Source organism: Bos javanicus, chromosome 20, assembly GCF_032452875.1.
Source record: "Bos javanicus breed banteng chromosome 20, ARS-OSU_banteng_1.0, whole genome shotgun sequence".
In the NCBI taxonomy this organism is placed as follows: domain Eukaryota; kingdom Metazoa; phylum Chordata; class Mammalia; order Artiodactyla; family Bovidae; genus Bos; species Bos javanicus.
Window position 1 is genome coordinate 59025237 of NC_083887.1, and position 25650 is coordinate 59050886.

The 25650-nt window shown below is 41.4% G+C and overlaps 1 protein-coding gene across 2 annotated transcripts in view; it reads left to right on the forward strand.

Moving 5' to 3' along the window:
• DNAH5 (dynein axonemal heavy chain 5) overlaps positions 1 to 25650 on the forward strand; it is a 323884-nt gene that overhangs the window by 136517 nt on the left and 161717 nt on the right. For both annotated transcript variants that reach the window (XM_061393864.1, XM_061393863.1), the window contains exons 31-35: positions 1264 to 1427; positions 3288 to 3444; positions 9191 to 9403; positions 10540 to 10764; positions 12158 to 12330. In XM_061393864.1, coding sequence (XP_061249848.1) covers positions 1264 to 1427; positions 3288 to 3444; positions 9191 to 9403; positions 10540 to 10764; positions 12158 to 12330 — 932 coding nt within the window. The remainder of the gene's footprint in view (positions 1 to 1263; positions 1428 to 3287; positions 3445 to 9190; positions 9404 to 10539; positions 10765 to 12157; positions 12331 to 25650) is intronic.

Below are 25650 nucleotides of genomic sequence, written 5' to 3' on the forward strand. Positions count from 1 at the left end.
TGAGTGTTCATTTTGGTTTCCTTAACTTTCTCTTTGGTTCGCTTTCAGTTTAATTATAGAGGATAGATCTATTAGCAGATTTATGTGTGTGTGTGCTACCAATGAAATATATCCATTCATTAAAATTTTAAGTACTTATTTTTGCACTTATATTTGGGCATGTTTTTCTTCTTGATTGGTGAAGAAGAGTCTCAAATTGGACTTAGTAATGGAAACTTTCACATATAATGTTGGAGGAGCTACGTGGAGTTTCTTGGTCTCATATTTGATATATGTGCTCATTGGTAAAATGCAGAAAATTTTAAGAAAGAAAATAAAAAGTATTCCTACTCTCTCAAAATAAACTGTGCATTTTCCGTTTTTCCCAAAAAAAGTCTATTCAACAATATTTCAAAATATTAAGGTTATATTATAATTAATTTTAATTATAAAATTTTAAAATGTCCATTTTTCTAAATACACAAATGATTCAATGCTCAGTGTAGAAAGCTTGAAAAGCATAAGATTCGTTTAATTTGGAGATAATTGAAAACAATTGGGAGGGTCCTTTCCTCCCAGATTATCTTATATTATATTATTATTTTTATATCTACTTCCTGTTTTCAGTTAACATAATGTCAGTCCCAGGTTTGAGCTGAAGATTATTATTTAAGAAGGAATCAGTTCAGTTCAGTTCAGTTGCTCAGATGTGTCCCACTCTTTGCGACCCCATGGGCTGCAGCACGCCAGGCTTCCCTGTCCATCACCAACTCCCGGAGCTTGCTCAAAATAATGTTCATCGAGTTGGTGATGCCATACAACCATCTCATCCTCTGTCATTCCCTTCTTCAGCCTTCAATCTTTCCCAGCATCTGAGTCTTTTCCAAGGAGTCAGTTTTTCACATCAGGTGGCCAAAGTATTGGAGCTTCAGCTTCAGCATCAGTCCTTCCAATGAATATTCAGGACTGATTTCCTTTAGGATTGGCTGGTTGGATGTCCTTGTAGTCCAAGGGACTCTTGAGAGTCTTCTCCAATACCACAGATCGAAAGCATCAATTCTTCAGTGCTCAGCTTTCTTTATGGTCCAGCTCTCATATCCATACATGAAGGATGCTATGGTGCAAAAGGCCCAGGAAGAATTGAAATAGAGCACATCTAACATTTCAGGTGTATGCGGATATCCAGACTGGTCAGAAGTCCAGCCTTAGAGGGAGGTATGTGAAACACTCTATCCTTGGGGTCACAGATGTGTCCAAGTGTGCTTTGTTACCTTGTTCTCATAGGAAGCCAAGCGCTTTTCCAACATCGATAAATCTTGGGTGAAGATCATGACTCGGGCACATGAGATGCCTAATGTGGTTCAGTGCTGTGTTGGAGATGAGACCATGGGGCAGCTGTTACCACACTTGCTGGACCAGTTGGAAATCTGCCAGAAATCCCTTACGGGGTAAGTTCACTGGGTTTGTGAAGGCTCTTAGCATCCTAGAGATGAAAGGGACCAGAGAAACTAGACGGGATTAGCCAATTGGTTTCCTTTTGCTTAGACTTTAATCATGACCAACATTGTGGCATAGATAAAACTGAGCATTTGGAGCTTTACCCACTCTCCAATCAGTTACAATTAATTGATTTCTCTGATATTGAAATTGTAAGATTAACAGCTTCTTTCATCACTGGGACAAGATCTTGCAAATATTTTCATACAGTCCTTGTTTTTAAAATGAATATATCTGTTTTTCTGATACCTTTCTTGGATAAACATCTGAAGAAGCAAATTATTTCATTAAACTCAACTAAGAACAAGATAGAGAACTGAGAAGATGGATGGTGACTGCAGCCATGAAAGTAAAAGATGCTTTCTCCTTGGAAGAAAAGATACGACCAACCTAGACAACATTTTAAAAAGCAGAGACATTATTTTGTTGGCGAATGTTCATCTAGTCAAAGCTATGGTTTTTCCAATAGTCATGTATGGATGCGAGAGTTGGACCATGAAGAAAGCTGAGCACCAAAGAATTGATTGCTTTTGAACTGTGGTGTTGGAGAAGACTCTCGAGAGTCCCTTGGACTGCAAGGAGATCCAACCAGTCAGTCCTAAAGAAAATCAGTCCTGAATATTCATTGGAAGGACTGATGCTGAAGCCGAAGCACCAATACTCTGGCCACCTGATGCAAAGAACTGACTCATTGGAAAAGATCCTGATGCTGGGAAAGATTAAAGGCAGAAGGAGAAGGGGGCAGCAGAGGATGAGATGGTTGGATGGCCTCACCAATTCGCTGGACATGAGTTTGAGAAAGCTCCGGAAGTGGGTGAAGGACAGGGAAGCCTGGTTTGCTGAGGTCCATGGGGTCGCAGATTCGGACACCACTGAGTGACTGACCTGTCTAACTGAAGAACAAGACGAACTGTGTAGTATACACAAGCAGTCAGGATGATACAAAAACAAGAGCCCAACCTAATACCTGTCAATATATGCAGACACGCCCACAGTGATATATGTGGAGGTGGATGAATTCCAAGAGTAATAAATAATTTTCTCACTCTTTGGTTAATCATGGTAAAATCACTGAAGTAGAAATATGTTAAATATAGAAATGAAAGTGCAGCAAAATAGGGTGATGATAGAACGAAAAACATTCACGGGGTTTTGGTAGCTCCTGGAGGCAGAGAACAGAGTCAAACCCATCCTTCCATGTAGCTGGATTTTGCTTCTGCTTCAGCGATTGATTCATTGGATTCTTTTAAGATACAGTCCTGTGACTTCCTTGGTGGTCCAGTGGTTAAGACTCTGAGCTCCCAGTGCAGGGGGCCTGGGTTCGATCCCTGGTTGGGGAACTAGACCCCACATGCTGCAACTAAGATCCTGTGTACTGAAACTAAGATCCAGCATAGCTAAATTAAAAAAAAAAAAAAAAAGACACAATCCTGAGAATTGGAATTGTCAGCCTTTAGCTGACATAGCATGACACTTGCAAACAAAACAAACACAAAACCAAAAAAAGCTCCCTGTGTGTAATTTTTCCTGTCCTCTACAAAATACAAACATTTTCAGGTGAAGTCAAATATATGCATTATATTTGTGAAAAATGAATAAATTCTATCAGTTTTGGAAAAAATACAGTCTCCCAATAGAATATGTAATCCCACTTGGCAAAATTAGTAACAAAAGAAAACAGAACAAAGCAGACTTTGCATGGGAAAATTAGTTTCTCTCAAAGTCTTTTCCCTGTTTCCATCCAAATTAATGTATTCCTAGAAAGCCTAGTTTTATGTGTTTATGAAGTTTACCTTTTCCTCCCCACTTAGATACTTGGAGAAAAAACGACTTTGCTTTCCCCGGTTCTTCTTCGTCTCGGACCCCGCTCTTCTGGAGATTCTGGGTCAGGCATCAGACCCACATACGATACAAGCCCATTTACTGAATGTGTTCGACAACATTAAGACTGTCAAGTTCCATGAAAAGGTTTGCCTAATTCTCTTTGCTGGCTGGTGATTTACATATCCTGGAATCTCAACTGTCTTTATTAATAGCTCTCCAATAGTGTTTTAAGGATTACCTCCCTTTCCATTAAGCATTACCAAATGACTAAAAAGATACATTTGGGCCCTGTTTGCCTTCAGACCTTGTGATGTTTTAATATCTAAAGTATAGATGTGAATAACAAATCATTTAAATCTGATTAAGAATGCTTTGTATGTAGCATTCATGGCTTTACATGTCAAGTTAATTGTTTAGAAATTTGACACAGCAAAAAAGCTGTTAATAATTGTTTATCAAAGTGCTTTGATTGAACAGAATTGCCACAGTTGTTTGATTATTTTATTTTATCTTTGTTGTTGTTCAGTTGATAAATTGTGTCCGACTCTGCAGCCCCAGGGACTGCAGCATGCCAAGCTCCTCTGTCTTTCACTACTACCTCCTGGAGCTTGCTCAAACTCATGTCCATTGAGTCGGTGATGCCATCCAACCATCTCATCCTCTGTCGTCCCCTTCTTCTGCCTTCAATCTTTCCCAGCATCAGGGTCTTTTCCAATGAGTTGGTTCTTCACATCAGGTGGCCAGAGTATTGGAGCTTTAGCTTCAGCATCAGTCCTTCCAGTGAATAGTCAGCATTTATGTCCTTATCTATTTTATTTTTATTTTATTTTATGGCTGCACTGCATGGCATGTGGGAGTTCCCAGACCAGGAACTGAACCCAGGGCATGGCTATGAAAGCACTAAATCCTAACCATGGGACCACCAGGAAATTCCCTGATTTAATTGTTTTAATGAGGCTTTGGACAGTTTTGATATAATGATCCTCCATGTTTTTCATCATGCTCCATTGAAAACTTTTCTTTTTTTTTTTTTCAAACACTCTGAATAAGTTTCAAGAATGGTGACATTCATGAGACCCAAAAGAAGTCATTCAATGTGAGGAAAACTACATTTGCACGGCTGCTAGAAGAGATTATCTAATTCACCCCTTCACCCCCAAATTCCCTACAAAATGACCCGTCCAGCTGGATAACATACTCAGTTCCTCTATGGTGCTTCATACAAACCTCAGTATTATTTATCTGTTCATCTAGAATGCAGTTCACATCTGTTGAGCAAATACCATAGACTGGATGTTGTGCTTAGCAGTGGGAATATACCACCCTGGGGAACTCGTGCTCTGGTGGGGTCTGCAGAGTGCAGCTCCTGCAGCGGTAGAGTTAGTTCATTGTGGCATGTATGTGCCCAGTCATGTCTGACTCTTTGTCACCCCATGGGTTTTAGCCCACTATGCCCCTCTTTCCATGGAATTTTCCAGGCAAGAATATTGCAGCGGGTTGCCTTTTCTTCTCCAGGGATTCTTCCTGACCCAGGGATTGAACCTTTGTCCCTTGTGTCCCCTACATTGGCAGGTGGATTCTTGGAAGCCATTAGAAGCCTGTCTTTTAACCTCTTACTGGCATAATGTCAGTCCTGGGGTTCCAAGGAAGAATATATTGTAACCCATATTGCAGCTGTTTTTATGCAGCACAACATTCAAGAGAAATTTGGCCATTAAACTGTTACTATTTTTGATTTGCTGTGCTCATGTGTTCGTCGATCAGTTGTGTCCGCCTCTTTGCAACCCCATGGACTGTAGCCCACCAAGCTCCTTTGTCCAAGGGATTCTCCAGCTAAGAATACTAGAGTGGGTTGCCGTTTCCTTCTCCAGGGGATCTTCCCGACCCAGGGAGTGAAGCTGGGTCTCCTGTATTGCAGGCAGATTGTTTACCATCTGAGCCACCAAGGCAGCTCCTGCAACCCACTCCATTATTCTTGCTTGGAGAATCCCATGGACAGAGGAGCCTGGCAGGCTACAGCCCATAGGGCTGCAGAGAGTTGGACATGACTGAGCATAGCATGCATGCATGTGTTCATGTGATGCACAAGCATGGGAATGCCTGTCAAGGAGCCCTAACCTGCAAGTGAGGGGTATACCAGAAGGCTTCCTGCAGGAGACCATGATGTTTGAACTGGTTTTTGGAAGAGGAGTGAAACATATCAGGCAGGTGGGGACGGGACCCCCCTGACCTCTGCTTAGAGCAAGGGCAAGTGCAAGGGCCCTGGGGCATGGGCAGCCTGGGATGTCAGAAGTGTGAGTATGTGAGCAGTGTATTACTTTCTTAGGGCTTCCATGAATTAAAACAGAAAATTATTCTCTCATGGTTCTGGAGGCTAGACATCCAAACTAAGATGTTGGCAGGGTTGATTCCCACTGGAGGCTCTGAGGGAGGGTCTGCCTGTCTCTTAGTTCTGCTGGTGGTCAGCAATCCTTGGTGTTCCTTGGGTGTGGACACACCACTTCCGTCCCCACCTTTGTCTTCACAAGACTTTCTCTCTGTGTGCCTGCATCTAGCTCTCCTTCTTCTAAGGATGCCAGTTATTGGATTTGAGTCCACTGCCATTCAAGGTGACCTCATCTTGAGTACATCTGCAAACACCCTATTTCCAAATAAAGTCTCATTCACAGGTACTAGGGGCTTCCTTTGTGGTTCAGATGGTAAATAATCTGCTACAATTCAGGAGACCCAGGTTTGATCCCTGGGTTGGGAAGATGTCCTGAAGAAGGGAATGGCTACCCAGTCCAATATTCTTTCCTGCCTGGAGAATTCCATGGACAGAGGAGTCTGGCAGGCTACAGTCCATGGGGTCGCAAAGAGTTGGACATGACTGAGTGGATGCCATGCATGGTCTGTTCACAGTTACTAGGACTTGAGGCTTCAATATATATTTTGGAGGACACAGTTGAACCCACAACACAGGCTGATGAGCAAAGGGAAAAGGAGGAGAAAGAGGCATGGACCATATTCCAGAGGGCCAAGTGTATTACACTATGGGATGTACTTCATCATGAATGTGACAAAAGGCAGGAGAGGTTTTCAGCAGAGAAGTGGCCTGATTTGTGTTTCAGAAAGATCTTCTGTGTCAGGGTAGGAGTTGGAATGGAACAGGGGGCAAGGAAATCAGCGTTGAAAGTGATTGCAAAGTCAGGATGAAAAAGGCTGAGTTGTTACAACAAAGAGCATTAGTGGAGTGTGAGAAGAGACAGTGTGGATTGAATGGTTAAAAAAAAAATCAATGTTTCTTGTAGATCTACTGGATCTATGGGTTGAATGAAGGGATTGAATTGGCTGGGAGGTTCTGCTTGATGTTTTGCTCAAATCCTTCTGCTTTAGCCCCAGGACTTTATGGTCCCAGAGCAAAGCCTCTCATTGTCTGATTGTACATTGAAGATAATTGAAACATCCTCATTTTCAGCCTCTGTTCATAGCAATTACTGCTTAAAAATAAGTAGAATTGCTTTTTTTTTCTTGTTGCTGTTTCTGCCATAAGGTTTCTAATGATGAGTTGATCCTGGTTTTGTGGATCCTAAATCTTATAATATTATAAATACAAATTTATATTCAGGACCTAGAAGGTTGTGCAAGGAGGGACCCTGAAACTCAAGGCTCATCAGCTTCTTGGTAGATAACTTCTGTGGACAACTAAGGAGCATTTAATTAATGCAGACTAATCTAAGCCCAAGGGAACAATATTCCATTTATTAGAGAACAAAAACAAAACAAACATTTGCCTTTATTTTATAATTGGCATCATAGTTGTTCCTCAGTAACTGTGGAGAGGATTGGTTCCAGAACACCAGAGAATACCAAAATTCATGAAGGCTTAAGTCTCTTATATAAAATGTGGTAGTATTTGAGTATACCTATGGATTTCTCCTTGGAAGGAAAGCTATGACAAACCTAGACAGCATATTAAAAAGCAAAGACATCACTTTGCTGACAAAGGTCTGTATAGGCAAAGCTATGGTTTTTCTAGTTGTCATGTATGGATGTGAGAGTTGGATCATAAAGAAGGCTGAGCACTGAAGAACTGTTATTTTTGAATTGTGGTGTTGGAGAAGACTCTTGAGAATCCCTTGGACAGCAAGGAGATCAAACCAGTCCATCCTAAAGGAAAAAAACCCTGAATATTCATTGGAATGACTGATACTGAAGCTGAAGCTCCAATTCTTTGGCCATGTAATGAGAACTGACTCATTGGAAAAGACCCTGATGCTGGGAAAGACTGAAGGCCAAAAGAGAAGGGGGCACTAGAGGATGAGATGGTTAGATAGCATCAATGACTCAATGGACACGGATGTGAGCAAACTCTAGGAGATGGTGAAGGACAGAGGAGCCTGATGTGCTGCAGTCCATGGGGGTCGCAAAGAATTGGACGCAGCTAAGTGACTGAACAACAACAATGCATAGTCCCTAGATTATTTACCATATAATGTAAATCCTGTGTAAATAGTTGCCAGTATGTGTCAAATTCAAGTTTTGCTTTTTGGAACTTTCTGGAATTTTTTTTCCAAATATTGTTGATCAGAGGTTGTTTGGGTTCTTGGATTTGGAGCTCATGGATGTGGAGAGCCAACTATATTTTGCTTAATTGGCATGAATGGCTGGTAAGGTGAGTAGGAAAGTAAGACAGTCAGGATTTTTAAGGACTAATTGGAAACAGGAAGTTTAGTCTCAGAGATCTGTCTTCCAACACTGCACGCAGTGGGTAGCGCAGCACCACCTGAACTGTGTTTTGAACTCCAAATGCTGCAGACATTCTCATTATGCCGTACTGCATGGAAATGAAAGTGGTATCACCAGACTAGGAGCTGGGTTTGCATTAGAATATATTATGTGCAACCAACAGCCTCTGTAAAGAGCATAATGTTTAGTGTAGAATTGGAATCGCCATGTGAGATGTTTGCATTGATCATTTTGACCAGGTGATTGCTAAGGTCAGGTCAGATCAGATCAGTCGCTCAGTTGTGTCTGACTCTTTGTGACCCCATGAATCGCAGCATGCCAGGCCTCCCTGTCCATCACCAACTCCCAGAGTTCACTCAGACTCACGTCCATGGAGTCAGTGATGCTATCCAGCCATCTCATCCTCTGTTGTCCCCTTCTCCTCTTGCCCCCAATCCCTCCCAGCATCAGAGTCTTTTCCAATGAGTCAACTCTTCACATGAGGTGGCCAAAGTACTGCAGTTTCAGCTTTAGCATCATTCCTTCCAAAGAAATCCCAGGGCTGATCTCCTTTAGAATGGACTGGTTGGATCTCCTTGCAGTCCAAGGGACTCTGAAGAGTCTTCTTCAACACCACAGTTCAAAAGCATCAATTCTTCGGTGCTCAGCCTTCTTCGCAGTCCAACTCTCACATCCATACATGACCACAGGAAAAACCATAGCCTTGATTAGACGAACCTTTGTTGGCAAAGTAATGTCTCTGCTTTTGAATATGCTATCTAGGTTGGTCATAACTTTCCTTCCAAGGAGTAAGCATCTTTTACTTTCATAAGGTCAATCCTTATCAAAGCTGGTGGTATGGATGGCTGACTCTCAGAGAGTCCCGTTTTATCTGGGGAAACTTTAGAGACTTTTTGATGATCACATTTGTATTGAATATTTCTCTTACAAAACAAAATTTTCCTTCTTAAGCATAGAGTATTTGAAATTGATTTAGTATTCCCTTTTTGATTTCATGGCTATCTTTTGAAAAAATTGTTTTGAAATTGAATTTGTATCATCCTTTGCCTTTTATTTTATAATATATAGCTTAAATTTCTACAAGAAGGATAACATTGACAAGAGGGCAATGGAGAAATTCATTCTTTATATAAATATAGCTTTTCTTGGGCCTCTAACACAGATCTATGATCGCATTCTGTCAATTTCCTCTCGAGAGGGTGAGACAGTTGAATTGCATAAACCCGTGATGGCAGAGGGCAATGTGGAAGTTTGGCTTAATTCTCTCCTGGAGGAATCTCAGACCTCATTACATCTTGTGATTCGCCAGGCAGCAGCAAATATTCAAGAAACAGGTTTCCAACTGATTGAATTTCTTTCTTCTTTCCCTGCTCAGGTCAGTGTATTGAAATTGGAAAGTTTTTTTTTTTTTTAACAGAAGAGTCATTTTAGATCTTATTTGTTGTCTATTATAAATGACACAACTGACTATAATTTAACTCCAGAACAATATTGAGATTTTCATAAGAATTTGTTAAATATAGATAAGTTTAAAGATTTCAACTACAGATTGTTGCTGTTATATATCTATGTTTTTACATATATATTTATGCTATAGAAATATTGGTATATTTTATTTTTTTAGTATGTAAGAAGTATTTATTTTTCTTTTTTAAAATTTTAATTGGAGGGTAATTAATATTAAATCATCACAATATCGTGATGATTTTTGCCATACATCAGCATGAATCGGCCATAGGCATATATGTGTTCCCTCCTCCTGAACCCGCATCCTTCCTTTTTCCCCACCCCATCTTTCCACAGAGCACTGGCTTTGGGTGCCCTGAATCACACATCAAACTCCCACTAGCTATCTATGTTACATATGGTATTGTATGTGTTTCAATACTATTCTCTCAAAGCAACCCACCCTCTCCTGAAGTAAGTCAGAAAGAGAGAGACAGATATTATATATTAATGCATATATACATGGAGTCTAGAAAGATGGTACCAACGGTCCTACATGCTGGGCAGCAAAGGAGTGGGAGTGAATATAATTTCTTTAATTTAAAATATTTTTTTCCTACTGAATTTCTTTAGTACATAAATCATAAAATGTCCTGTGTTTTACTAGAAAAATGACAAATACATTTTAACAATAAAATACAGAAAATGATATTTCCTTAGTGATGTGATCGAGAAAGATTTTGTGATTACAGTGTATAAACCCTTTGTTGGTTTGATGAAAGTAAGTTGAAGACATATTCTTTCCATGTCAGTAACTTAAAATCTGTTGAGGGAGAGGTATGACTTTAAGGGAGATGAAAAAAATTGTAGCCATGTCACAAGGCTGTATATGTTTAATTGTCAGGTAAACAATATGCATAGGGTTTCCATAGATTTTGAAGCAACCCGTCAAGCTGGTATAATACAGGATGGCTTGGCATTTGCATAATAATCACAACTGTTGTAATTTCTATTTAAATATATTCATATGCCATACACTCATAAAGCCTTTTTTGTTTCCGTAAGGTTGGATTATTAGGAATTCAAATGATATGGACACGGGATTCAGAAGAGGCCCTTAGAAATGCCAAGTTTGATAAAAAAATCATGCAGAAAACCAATCAGTCTTTCCTGGAGCTACTGACCACGTTGATAGACATGACAACCAAGGACCTGAGCTCCGTGGAGCGAGTTAAATATGAGACTCTGATTACTATTCATGTGCACCAGCGAGATATCTTTGATGACCTGGTAAATGCTTTATAAATGCTGTGGCATATACAGAAGAACAAATACTAGACAATCTCTGTGTTTACCCACCAGGAATAGTGTGAATGAATTCAAGAAAAGATAAAATTCAGGCAAAGAGCATCTTTATGAAGAGAAATTGTCAGATTTTCTTTTCAGTCTTTAGCCGGATTTTCGGCCATTTTCTGATGATCTGAGCTAAGGTGTTATGGAGGCAATTAGACTTTATTTTGAAATTCTTTACGTGATTATTTTTAATGCTGAAATGTCATGTAGCGTCATGGAGAGCTCTTACTTGTCTTATGCTTCTTTTGGTTATTAAATTGAAGATGACTAATCTCTTGATGCAGAAATAATAAGTGATATTACTAGTAGAAGTGCTTAGTAGTTTTGAGGGTTTTTATGAACACAAATCACATATTTAACAAATTTTGCTACATTTGTTGATTGCAAATGGTCTTTCTCATATAGTTCATGACATTCAGTTGTCATGCAGACTTTTGCCTTTAAAGAAAGATCAGGGATGAGAAAGAGAGTTTGGTAGCTGTTAAGAATAGGAAATGTGAAATGAAATTTGCCCTCTACTATAAAATATGACATTAGATAAGAGGCATGAAGCTCTTATTTTCATAATAATTTTCTGGATCATGTCTCACCCCATTATGTAAAAAAGATTATGAAAGGTTGGTTCTGATGTAATGGAAATAAAGGTGGCACATTCAGGCTGTTATGTGCTAATCTCCTCTCCTAATAGTTAAGCATACTGTTTGCCTTTCTGAGAAATAAAGGGCTCAGGGTAATTTTAGATTTCTTATTTGTAAAAAAAATAATTAAAGTGGCTTAAAATTTTGGTTGAAAAAATTCATACAGAAGCATCGCTGGGCATTAACCTGCCATTTAGATGTTAGAAATTTTGGCCTGCTTCAAATCCTAGCAAGGATAATTAACGGATTGTAAAACCCCCAACAATGTACTTAGTTATTACCAGAAGAGATGACTTTTTTTTCCCCTGATGGGATTGTTTAGTTCTATCTTGGTAAGCCAAAAATGGTTTTCATAGATTGTATTTCATGGTTAGTACTGTGGAATTGGGCATTGAAGAATGAAGTTTCTTACTTCATTCTTACTATTAAAATAGGGTATGTTATTTAAATTGAGGGGCACAATTAAGTGTTTCTCTTGAATTTTCCTTTTCTCATATCTTTGAAAGTATCTCTTTTTTTGTTGTTGTTTTTGCTGATCAATAAATGAATGGGTTGGATGGTAATTGGCATCTCCCAACCAGTTGGGTTGTCTCTGAGTTCCATTACTTCACATTCGATCTACCTGGATGCTGATGTGTATAGTTAATGAATGGGTCTCCTCTTGGTTTTAACATACACCTTCTGCATTTCAGTGTCACATGCATATCAAGAGCCCTTCGGACTTTGAGTGGCTGAAACAGTGCAGGTTTTATTTTACCGAAGATTCTGACAAGATGATGGTTCACATCACAGACGTGCCATTCATCTACCAGAATGAATTTCTAGGCTGCACTGACAGGCTTGTCATAACACCGCTCACAGACAGGTGATGGAAAGATTCTATGATTCCTCAGCCTCTCTCTCCCCTACCTCCCACATTTTCATTCTCTCCAGGTGTGCAGCAGATTTTGACTGATGGCCTCTTTTATACGAAGCTCTTTGAAATTCGGTGTTTTGAGCTTTACCCACGTATCTTCACGGGGGGTTTAGGAGGCTTGTGACCGAAACAGACTTTGGTTCCTTTGCCTTCCATCTTACAGAAGCTAAGTTTAAATGACCTCTGCTGCTGCTTCTCAGTTGCTCAGCCGTGTCCAACTCTCTGTGACCCCATGGACTCTAGCCACCAGGCACCTCTGTCCATGGGATTTTCCAGGCAAGGATACTGGAGTGGGTTACCAGTTCCTCCTCCAGGGGATCTTCCCTAATCAAACTCATGTCTCTTGTGTCTCCTGCATTGGCAGGTGGTTTCTCTACCACTGTGCCACCTGGGAAGCCCTAAATGACCTCAGTGGACATCAAAGGAAAAAAAATGAATTCATTGCTATGTATCAAGTGCAAATCACCATGGGTTTTGAGGGCTGCATCAGGGGACTGTGGCACTTTCATCATTACAGAGGCAATACAGGTTTTTTTTTTTTTTTTTTAAGCAGGAAAGACATTAAATGTGAATGCTGGTTCTCTGGTGGCTTAGTAATAAAGAATCTGCCTGCCAGGGCAGTAAACATAAGAGATGCAGGTTCCATTCCCAGTTTAGAGGAAGATGCCCTGGAGTAAGAAATGGCAGCCCACTCCAGTATTCTTGCCTGGAGTATTCGATGGACAGAGGAACCTGGTGGGTTTGGTCCATAGGGTCGCAAAGAGTCGGACATGACTGAGTGTGAACGCATGCACTGGTGAGAAGTGATGGAGTGGACATTGACCTGTCCTGCCCCCTGCCTGTTATTAACCACTGTGTTAGCCAGAGCCAACATGTAGCTTCTCTGGACCCAGTTTCTTCATCTATAAGATGAACCAGTTTATCTCCAGAGGTCCTTCCTCCATGGCTAACAGTCTGATTTGAACTTGGTGGCATCCACCATTGTATATGTGCTGTTCAGGGATGCTTTGATACTTATTTTGAACCAAATGGGTGAGTGTTAAAATCAACATTTGTTAAGAAGAAGCTGACCTGAATAGCAGTCATTTTCACAGAATGAACCTCTGGGCTGTTAGATTGAAAATATTATCCCTGGTGGTCCAGTGGTTACGATTAAGATTCCAAGCTTCCAATTCAGGGGGTTGTGGTCCAATCCCTAATTGGGGAACTAGGATCCCATTTGTATATATATATATGGGCATCCCAGGTGGCGCTAGTGGTAAAACACCTACCTGCGAATGCAAGAGACATAGGAGACATGGATTTAATCCCTGGGCTAGGAAGTTCCCCTGGAGGAGGACATACCAACCCACTCCAGTATTCTTGCCTGGAGAATCCCATGGACAGAGGAGCCTGGGGGATACATTCCATAGTGTTGCAAGAGCTGAACATGACTGAAGCACCTTAGCACGCATGCATCTATATCTATACCTATATATATTATCAAACAAAATTTAAAAGTTTGATGTAATAACCCTGTTTGCGAGATTGCACCTTCTGCTCAGTCATGATACCAAATGAAATGCTCACTTTTACCGGAGGATAGAGGAGTAGCAGGAGGTTTCACTGTGTCCTTTCCCCCATGTTGTCTTGTCTTCATGCTCTGTATTCCTTCTATGTCTCATCAAAGGTGGTTTCCCCTGGATACTGTCAGACGTTCGTTTGGAGTTTTCCTCTTTGAAGTAGAGAGGTGAATAGTGGCAAAAGGCGGAGAATTCCTTGAAACACCTGTAAAAGTTATTTCACACCATCTGTCCTTTCAAACCTCAAACCTTTTCCTCTCTTCTTTTCTCTACCCAAGTCCTGGTTTCTGTTTCGCTGAGAAGATAAAAGGACCTGCACTCGTTCCTCGTCACGTCTGCCAACCAAGGGACCTGGCCTTGTGCCATCCACTCTCTCTCTCGGTTTATGGGATGGGTTTTGTGCTGTCATTCAAAGCCAGCGCCTCTGCTGGCACAGCTATTTGTCTCTGGGAGCATCATTAATTTTCACTTTCTACTGGATCGTTCTCATCAATGTACAGCATGCTGTAATTGCTTCCAGGCAGGAAATCCTACTGCGAAGCTCTGGTTTCCTTCCCATTTCTGTGCTGACATCAAAACTCCTCAAAAGCAGTTTTTAAGACTTAAATTTTATTGGAGTATAGTATAGTTACTTTATAATTTGTGTTAATTTCTGTTGTACAATAAAGTAAATCAGCTATGCCTGCTTCATCACATAAGTTGCTTTAGTTGTGTCTGACTCTTTGCAACCCTGTCAGGCTCCTCTGTCCATGGGATTTCCCATGCAAGGATACTGGAGTGGGTTGTCATGCCCTCCTCCAGGGGATCTTCCTGACCCAGGAATCAAACCCATGTCTCTACAGCTCCTGCACTGCAGGTAGATTCTTTACGCACCGAGCCACCTGGGAGGCCCCAGATCAGCTGTAGGTATCCCCTCTTTTTTTGATTTTCCTTCCCGTTTAGGTCACTATAGAGCATTAAATAGAGATCCCTGCGCTCTACAGTAGATTCTCATTAGCTTTCTACTTTATACATTTTATCAGTAGTGTATATATGTCAATCCCGATCTCCTAATTCACCCCACTCCCCCTTTCCACCTTAGTGTCCATACGTTTGCTCTCTACATCTCTATGTCTCTGTTTCGAAAATGCAGTTTTTGTCTACCTATTTGACCTTGAATTCACTCCATTCAGGCTCTGTGTATTAGTTTCTATTGCTGTCATAACAAATGACCAAGCATTTAGAAGCTTAAACCACACAAATCAATTACTTTGGGTTTCCATGTGTCAGAAGTCTGACACACATCTTGTTGGACTAACCTTAGGTGTCAGCAGAAGTGAGTTCTCTCTGGGGTCTCTGTAGAGACCCCGCCCCTTGTTCTTTCAATTGGTTGGCAGAATTCTTTCTCTTACCGTTGCAGGACCTTTGCTGCCACTTCCCTGCTGACTGTCAGCTGAGGGCTGTTCCCAGCATTTGGGGGCTGCTGTTTACCTTGTCTTCTGGCCCCTTCCTCCCTCCTATCAGCCACAACTGTAGTTTGAGACCTGTCTGATCTCCTTTTCCCATCTCATGTCTCTCACCCACTCTTCTGCTTCCCTCTTCCCCTTTTCAAGAACTCATGAGATTAGATAGTGTCCACTTCTAATCCAGGATCACCTTCCCATATCAAGGCCTTTCACATTAATTGCATCTTCAAAGTCCCTTTAGTTGTGTAAGGGAACGTGTTTGCAGGGATTAGGACATGGATAGTGTTTTTGGGGGCAGTTATTCTGCACATCACACTTTCTTGGGTGACGGTAGAGCCATCACCCAGATCTTCGTGTTGCTAAATCCAGTGGTTTTTTAGTTTTGCCCTTCCTTGACCAGTCATGTTTGCAGGGAACGTGTTTTCAGGGATTAGGACATGGATATTTTTTTTGGGGGGGGTGCCATTATTCTGCACATCACACTTTCTTCCCCTGGTAGAGCCATCACCAGATCTTTGTGTTGCTAAATCCAGCGGTCATTTTTAGTTCTGCCCTTCCTTGACCGGTCAGCAGTGTTTACATAGGTGGTCACTCCCTCTCTCTTTTCAATTAGTTAATTATTTAATTTCTTTATGTGTGTTTGGCTGTGCTGGGTCTCCCTTGCTGCGTGGGCTTTTCTCTAGTTGTGGGGTGTGGGGCTACTCCCTCGTTGCGGTACATGGGCTTCTCATTGCAGTGGCCTCTCTTGTGGCAGAGCACAGGCTCTAGGCATGTGAGTTTCAGTAGTTGTGGTGCTCAGGCTTTAGTGGCCCTGTGGCATGTGGGATCTTCCCAGAGCAAGGATCAAACCCATGTCGCCTGCATTGGCAGGCAGATTCTCGACCACTGGATCTCCAGGGAAGTCCCACTCTCTCCTTTTTGATGCCCTTTCTTCATGTGGCTTCCAGGTCATGACACCCTTGGTTCCTTCTTTTCTTCCTGTTCCTTCATATATTCTCCTATGGTTCCTCTTTAGTATCCTGACTTCTAAGCATACAGCACACCAGGGCTCTTCTCTTTTCCGTCTATACTCACTCCTGAGATGATCTCACGTGGTTTTAAGTATCATTTAGATGTGGACTCCCCAGTCTTGAACCCTGCTGGGGCTTCTTCCCTTGAACTCAACACATACAGCCACTTGCCTACATGACATGTTTACTCAGATGCGTACTGGGAATTCACACTTATGTTTGCTTGTCCCCTCACAAACCTGCTCTCCTGCCATCTTCTCCATCTTTGCAAATGGCGATTCCATTCTTCAGTTGCTCAAGCCAAAATCCTTGGAGCATCCTTGATGCCTTTCTTTTTCTCTCATTTTATTATCCAATCTGTCATGAAGTTTGGGCACCGACACTTTCAGAATTCACCTAGGATGTGAGCACTTTTCTCCCCTGTGCTGTTATCACGGTCTCAGCCACCATCATCTCTAGGCTGGATGATTGCAGTAGTCTTTTATCTGGTCTTCCGCTTCTGCCATTGTTCCCGACGGTCTGTTCTCAATTCAGATGCTGGAATATTAGCCGTATCCTGTCATCCCTTTGCCTTGATCTTCTTTGTCTTTCCGTCTCACCCAAGGTAAAAGCAAGTGTCCTCGCACTGACTTCTATGACCTGCCATGATCGGCCCCTGCTACCTACTGTCTCTCCTTCCGCATTCAGCTCCAGCTACTTGTTCCCTGGCTGTTTCTTGAGCAGTCTCAGCACACAGCTGCCTCAGGACCTTTGCACTTGCTGTTTCCTTCACCTGGAACCCTTTCCCCTGTGACACTGGCATAGCTCACTTCCTGTCCTCCAGGTCTCTGATCAGATGTCTCTGCACATGGGTCTTTGGTCCTGACACATTTGAATCAGCAATCCCCACCCCACACTCCCTAACCCAGCTTTATTTTTTCTGTTTTCTATTTTTAAATAGTTTATTTCCTTCCTTTAGGATATCAATTCTATAAGGTATAGACTTTTTGTGATTTATTCACTGCTCCTAGAACGGTTCTGTTCCATTTGTTGTTGTTGTTCAGTCGCTCAGTTTTGTCCGAATCTTTGTGACCCCATGGACTGTAGCATGCCAGGCCTGTCTGTTCCTCACCGTATCCCGGAGTTTGCCTGAGTTCACGTCTACTGAATCTGTGATACCAACCAACCACCTCATCCTCTGTTGTCTCCTTCTCCTCCTGCCTTCAATCTTTCCCAGCATCAGGATCTTTTCCAATGAGTCAGCTGTTCACATCAGGTGGCCAAAATATTGCAGCTTCAGCTTCAGCATCAGTCCTTCCAATGAGTATTCAGGGTTGATTTCCCTTAAGATTGAGTGGTTTGATCTCATTGCTGTCTAAGGGACTCTCAAGCATCTTCTGTTGCCTAACAGGTTCTAAATAAAATTTCCCAAATAAATTGAAAAATGTTTATTTTCAAAGTTGCATCTTTGTGGTAAAAAACTTAAATAGTACAGAAAGATAAAGTTTAAAGTGTGAGGGGAAATTTTTTCTATTTTTCAATGATTAATAGTTTATTTTCTAAGAAATTGTAAATGCTTACATGTCAAAAATCTAACTTTCACATAAAGGTATTTGATTATACAAACTTTTTTGTGACTTGATTTTTTCACTGTATTCATTATCTTATACATCTTTCTGTATTAAAAAACTTGAGAGCTTTAAAATCAAGTTCAGTTCAGTCGCTCAGTCGTGTCCGACTCTTTGCGACCCCATGAATCGCAGCACGCCAGGACTCCCTGTCCATCACCAACTCCCAGAGTTCACTCAGACTCACGTCCATCGAGTCAGTGATGCCATCCAGCCATCTCATCCTCTGTCGTCCTCTTCTCCTCCTGCCCCCAATCCCTCCCAGCATCAGAGACTTTTCCAATGAGTCAACTCTTCGCATGAGGTGGTCAACATACTGGAGTTTCAGCTTTAGCGTCATTCCTTCCAAAGAAATCCCAGGGCTGATCTCCTTCAGAATGGACTGGTTGGATTTCCTTGCAGTCCAAGGGACTCTGAAGAGTCTTCTCCAACACCACAGTTCAAAAGCATCAATTCTTTGGCACTCAGCCATCTTCACAGTCCAACTCTCACATCCATACATGACCACTGGAAAAACCATAGGCTTGACTAGACGAACCTTTGTTGGCAAAGTAATGTCTCTGCTTTTGAATATGCTATCTAGGTTGGTCATAACTTTTCTTCCAAGGAGTAATCATCTTTTAATTTCATGGCTGCAGTCACCATCTGCAGTGATTTTGGAGCCCAAAAAAATAAAGTCTGACACCATTTCCACTCTTTCCCCATCTATTTCCCATGAAGTGATGGGACCAGATGCCATGATCTTAGTTTTCTGAATGTTGAGTTTTAAGCCGACTTTTTCACTCTCCTCTTTCACTTTCATCACGAGGCTTTTTAGTTCCTCTTCAGTTTCTGCCATAAGGGTGGTGTCATCTGCATATCTGATGTTATTGATATTTCTTCCGGCAATCTTGATTCCAGCTTGTGTTTCTTCCAGCCCAGCATTTCTCATGATGTGCTCTGCATAGAAATTAAATAAGCAGGGTGACAATATACAGCCTTGATGTACTTCTTTTCCTATTTGGAACCAGTCTGTTGTTCCATGTCCAGTTCTAACTGTTGCTTCCTGACCTGCATATAGGTTTCTCAAGAGGCAGGTCAGGTGGTCTGGTATTCCCATCTCTTTCAGAATTTTCCACAGTTTATTGTGATCCACACAGTCAAAGGCTTTCGCATAGTCAATAAATCAGAAATAGATGTTTTTCTGGAACTGTCTTGCTTTTTCCATGATCCAGTGGATGTTGACAATTTGATCTCTGGTTCCTCTGCCTTTTCTAAAACCAGCTTGAACATCTGGAAGTTCACGGTTCACATATTTCTGAAACCTGGCTTGGAGAATTTTGAGCATTACTTTACTAGCATGTGAGATGAGTGCAATTGTGCAGCAGTTTGAGCATCCTTTGGCATTGCCTTTCTTTGGGATTGGAATGAAAACTGACCTTTTCCAGTCCTGTGGCCACTGCTGAGTTTTCCAAATTTGCTGGCATATTGAGTGCACCACTTTCACAGCATCATCTTTCAGGATTTGGAATAGCTCAACTGGAATTCCATCACCTCCACTAGCTTTGTTCATAGTGATGCTTTCTAAGGCCCAATTGACTTCACATTCCAGGATGTCTGGCTCTAGGTGAGTGATCACACCATCGTGATTATCTGGGTCGTGAAGATCTTTTCTGTACAGTTCTTCTCTGTATTCTTGCCACCTCTTCTTAATATCTTCTGCTTCTGTTAGGGCCATACCATTTCTGTCCTTTATCGAGCCCATCTTGGCATGAAATGTTCCCTTGGTATCTCTAATTTTCTTGAAGAGATCTCTAGTCTTTCCCATTCTGTTGTTTTCCTCTATTTCTTTGCATTGATCTCTGAGGAAGGCTTTCTTATCTCTCCTTGCTATTCTTTGCTATTCCTTGCTAAAAGCAAAGTGGGTATTTATAAGTTAATAAGTGGAGGTGATTCGGAAGTTTGTTTCAATGTGTTTCATGATAAATGTTCACTTGTTGGTTTTTACTCTGAGTTGATTATGGTAGAAGTGAGTCACTCTTTGCAAGTCCATTGCAAGAGTGGCTGCCTTTTTACAAAGAATTACTCACTAAGATTAATACTTAAATAAGACAAAGGCCAGAGGCCTTGATGTCTTCTCAGCTTTTCACTGACTGCCCTGTGAAAATTCAACAATGTTGATAGCAGTTGTGTCTGGGAAGCCTGACGTCATGTGGATGGAGCTGCAAATATTTCAGATGATAAAATAGTCAATAAATATGCTAAAAACGTATACTGCCTTTTTCTAATAGCTCATGCTATTTTCCATGACCAGTCCTTTGTTTTGCTTCTGAACACAAGTCGAGAAGACTGGAGGGAGTCTTAGTACCACTGTCACTTAAGACCGAGGGCAGCAGAGATTGAAGACGGATAGAGGCATTTTGTCTTCTTAATAAAAAAGACAGACAGTCCTCGTGATGTGTGTCTTTCTCTGACATATTCTCATAGCTTCCCTGAGTTTTATCTGGGTCTTGGCCACTGTACTTTGGCCAGGAGAGCTAACCTTTCTGATTCTCTTCTTTTGCAATCATTGTGTGGACTGGAGGTACTGTAGGTTGGGACCCAGCTCTGGGCCTGCCACCGAGTAAATCTAAATCATCATTAATAATGTTAACATGACTATTGCTTTTCTTTTTTGTTTAGAATTATTACAATTTGAGTACAATCGATTTATAATATTGTATTAGTTTTAAGTGTAAAGCAAATTCATTCAGTTATTTTTTTCAGATTATATTCCATTATAGGTTATTACAAAATATTGAATATAATTCCTTGTGCTATACAGTAAATACTTTTGGCTTGTCTGTTTTATGTACAGTAGCATGTGTCAGTTAATCCCATAATTTGTCCCTTCCTCTCTCTCCCCTTTGGTTACCATAAATTTGTTTTCTGTGTCTGTGAGTCTATTTCTGTTTTGCATACAGATTCAATTGTATACTTTTTAGATTCCACAAAAGTGATATAACATCGTATTTGCCTTTCTCTGACTTACTGCAGTAAGTGTAATATTCTCTAGGTACACTACATTGCTGCATATGGTACTAGTTCATTAGTTTTTTTTTTTTAATTTAAATTTATTTATTTTAATTGGGGGCTAATTACTTTACAATATTGTATTGGTTTGGGAACACATATACACCCATGGTGGATTCATGTTGAAGTATGGCAAAACCAATACAACAATTAGTTTTTTTTTTATAAATGAATAATATTCCAGTATATATACATGTATATGTATACACCCTACACCTTCTTAAGCCAGTCATTTGTTGATGAGCACTTGGCTTGTTTCCATGTCTTGGCTATTGCAAATAGCACTGCTATGAACATTGGGGTGTGTGTATCTTTTTGAATTAGAGTTTTCATCTTTTCAGGATATATGCTCTAGAGTGGGATAGCTGGACCATATGGTAACTCTATTTTTAATTTTTTAAGGAACCTCCAGACTGTTTTCCATAGTGACTGCACCAATTTACATTCCCGCCAACAGTGTGGGAAGGTTCCCTTTTCTCCACACCTTCTCCAGCATTCATTACTGTAATGGCCATCATTACTGGTGGCCGTTCTGATCTGTGTGAGGTGATACCTATTGCAGTTTTGGTTTGCATTTCATTAATAATTAACAATATTCAGTATCTTTTCATGTGCCTGTATGTCTTCTTTGGAAGAACATCTGTTTAGGCCTTTTGTCCCTTTTTTGACTGGGTTGTGTTTTCGATATTTAGTTAACCATTGATAACAAATTCTTTGCCAACCTTTACTTTCATATCTCTTTAAGCATGTCCTATAATTAAATAGTCTATAATTAAATCAAGTTCTTAACAAAGAAAATGGACTTCCTGCTTCATGGACGCCTGTTGTGTTGGCGTTTTTCAGCATTTTAGAATCAATACTGTTTAATAATAGAAGCTGGAAGCACTTCTGGTTTATGTGTGGTGAAATGTGTCTAGAGAGCTATGAATACCTAATACGATAATTGCATGCTAATGAGCCCTGGGTCATGGAGTTGATCATTGTTCATTTGGTGCCATGGCACATTCTGCACCTCTAATTCCCGTAGCTACTGGAACAAAAGGAAGCAGATGAGTGTATGGGTGGACCAGTTCAAGCCATTTATTCACAAATGTTCATAGAATACGAGGTGTCAGTTTAGGCAAGTGGCTGGGGATAAAAGTGTGAACTAGACCTAGTTCCTGACAGCAGAGAGCTTATGGTCCTCTGGTAGGGAGGCAGGAAACTGCAGTAGAGTTGCTGTGTGTGTGTGTGTGTGTGTGCACACGTGCTTAGTCATATCTGACTTTTTGCCACCCCATGGACTGTAGCTCACCAGGCTCCTCTGTCCATGGGATTCTCCAGGCAAGAATACTGGAGTGGGTTGCCATTTCCTACTCCAGGGGATCTTCCTGACCCAGGGGCCAAACCTGCATCTCTTGTGTCTCCTGCATTAGCAGGCAGATTCTTTTTATTGCCAGTGCCACCTGGCTGCTAAAAGCTACTAGATCATATAAAAGTCCAGAACCCTTCATGAGTGATGACATTTTTGAAAGCAGCCAAAGAGATAGGAAAGCAGAGAGGGAGGGCTGAGGTAGACATACATGTAGGATGCTCTGGGGAGAGTTATGTCAATAGGTACTTGAAGATGCTTTGGCAGATCCACACTTGCCTCTGAAAGGCAAATCCTAGAGGGTTTGGGTGCCAGCATAGTGGTTCTGAAGCCAAATCCAGCCTCTATACCCCAACACCTAATTAATTCTCAGAGGTGGAATTTTGGGTGAAGTAGAAAAGAATAGCTTTATTGCTTTGCCAAGCAAAGGGGGACACAGCAGGCGAATGTCCTCAAAACTGTGCCTGAACCTGGAAGGGCTAGCGAGAAGTTTTATATTCATGGTTCAAGAGATCCTCATGAGTTTGTGGATCTTCTTCTCATTGGTTGCTGGCAAGATAAGTGGAAGTCAGCATCATGAACCTTCTGGTTCCAACTGGGCTGCAGTCTGGGTGCTTGTGGGCACCATACCATTTTATCTTCTTCTACCTGGTGGGGGTTTCAACATCTGCAAAGCAGCTCAAAGATATTGTTACATGTATCCCTTGACAGGGAACCAGGATTCTGCCCCAAGGTTGCACTCCTGTTACTCTTGACTCTTCCTCCTTTGTCCCCATGTTCCATCCCTTCCCTGTTTAACAACTGCTTGAATCTGCCCCTTGGAACTCAGGGAAGGTCTTGAGGCTGAATGAAGCCTATTTCCTGTATTCAAGACATGGGGAACACAGAAAGGCTTTTGTGCCCAGTACCCTACAGGGTCCTGCTTGGCATCACTTGGACTGAAGTCCCCCCTTTTGAAGAAATCACCTAGCGTGGATGCCCATTTTTATGTAAATAATGTGATTTCTTTCTGACAGTCTAACAGCTTGCCATTTCTTCAGTTTAAATATAAACCCAAATGATCCCATAATAAAGAGGGATCTTTGCAAGACAGAGCATCTGGGTGGCCAGAGTTCCTGAAGATTTATTCCTGACCCTGAGAGTGTGGGTCTGTCCTAGAAGTGGGAAGCGAGAGGGCTATTGGCCACAAAAACTGACTCAAATCTCAGCTCCCCCACTGCTGTGACCCTGAGAAAAACTATTCCATCTAAGCCTTTCTCCTTATCTATAAAATGAGGAACATAACTGACTTTCCCACAGGGTTTCAGTTCAGTTCAGTTCAGTTCAGTCGCTCAGTCGTGTCTGACTCTTTGCAATCGCATGAATCGCAGCACGCCAGGCCTCCCTGTCCATCACCAACTCCCAGAGTTCACTCAAACTCACGTCCATCGAGTCAGTGATGCCATCCAGCCATCTCATCCTCTGTTGTCCCCTTCTCCTCCTGCCCCCAATCCCTCCCAGCATCAGAGTCTTTTCCAATGAGTCAACTCTTCGCATGAGGTGGCCAAAGTACTGGAGTTTCAGCTTTAGCATCATTCCTTCCAAAGAAATCCCAGGGCTGATCTCCTTTAGAATGGACTGGTTGGACCTCCTTGCAGTCCAAGGGACTCTCAAGAGTCTTCTCCAACACCAGTTCAAAAGCATCAACTCTTCGGCGCTCAGCCTTCTTCACAGTCCAACTCTCACATCCATACATGACCACAGGAAAAACCATAGCCTTGACTAGACAGGCCTTTGTTGGCAAAGTAATGTCTCTGCTTTTGAATATGCTATCTAGGTTGGTCATAACTTTCCTTCCAAGGAATAAGCGTCTTTTAATTTCATGGCTGCAATCACCATATGCAGTGATTTTGGAGCCCCCCAAAATAAAGTCTGACACTGTTTCCCCATCTATTTCCCTTGATGCCATGATCTTAGTTTTCTGAATGTTGAGATTTAAGCCAACTTTTTAACTCTCCTCTTTCATTTTCATCAAGAGGTTTTTTAGTTCCTCTTCACTTTCTGCCATAAGGGTGGTGTCATCTGCATATCTGAGGTTATTGATATTTCTCCCGGCAATCTTGATTCCAGCTCGTGTTTCTTTCAGTCCAGCGTTTCTCATGATGTACTCTGCATAGAAGTTAAATAAGCAGGGTGACAATATACAGCCTTGACGTACTCCTTTTCTTATTTGGAACCAGTCTGTTGTTCCATGTCCAGTTCTAACTGTTGCTTCCTGACCTGCATATAGGTTTCTCAAGAGGCAGGTTGGGTGGTATGATATTCCCATCTCTTTCAGAATTTTCCACAGTTTATTGTGATCCACACAGTCAAAGGCTTTCGCATAGTCAATAAAGCAGAAATAGATGTTTTTCTGGAACTGTCTTGCTTTTTCAATGATCCAGCGGATGTTGGCAATTTGATCTCTAGTTCCTCTGCCTTTTCTAAAACCAGCTTGAACATCTGGAAATTCATGGTTCACTTATTGCTGAAGCCTGGCTTGGAGAATTTTGAGCATTACTTTACTAGCATGTGAGATGAATTCAATTGTGCGGCAGTTTGAGCATTCTTTTGCCTTTCTTTGGGATTGGAATGAAAACTGACCTTTTCCAGTCCTATGGCCACTGCTGAGTTTTCCAAATTTGCTGGCATATTGAGTGCACCACTTTCACAGCATCATCTTTCAGGATTTGAAATAGCTCAACTGGAATTCCATCACCTCCACTAGCTTTGTTCGTAGTGATGCTTTCTAAGGCCCACTTGACTTCACATTCCAGGATGTCTGGCTCTAGGTGAGGGATCACACCATCATGATCATCTGGGTCGTGAAGATCTTTTTTGTACAGTTCTTCTGTGTATTCTTGCCACCTCTTCCTAATATCTTCTGCTTCTGTTAGGTCCATACCATTTCTGTCCTTTATCGAGCCCATCTTTGCATGAAATGTTCCCTTGGTATCTCTAATTTTCTTGAAGAGATCTCTAGTCTTTCCCATTCTGTTGTTTTCCTCTATTTCTTTGCATTGATCTCTGAGGAAGGCTTTCTTATCTCTCCTTGCTATTCTTTGGAACTCTGCATTCAGATGCTTATGTCTTTCCTTTTCTCCTTTGCTTTTCACTTCTCTTCTTTTCACAGCTATTTGTAAGGCCTCCCCAGACAGCCGTTTTGCTTTTTTGCATTTCTTTTCCATGGGAATGGTCTTGATCCCTGTCTGCTGTACAATGTCA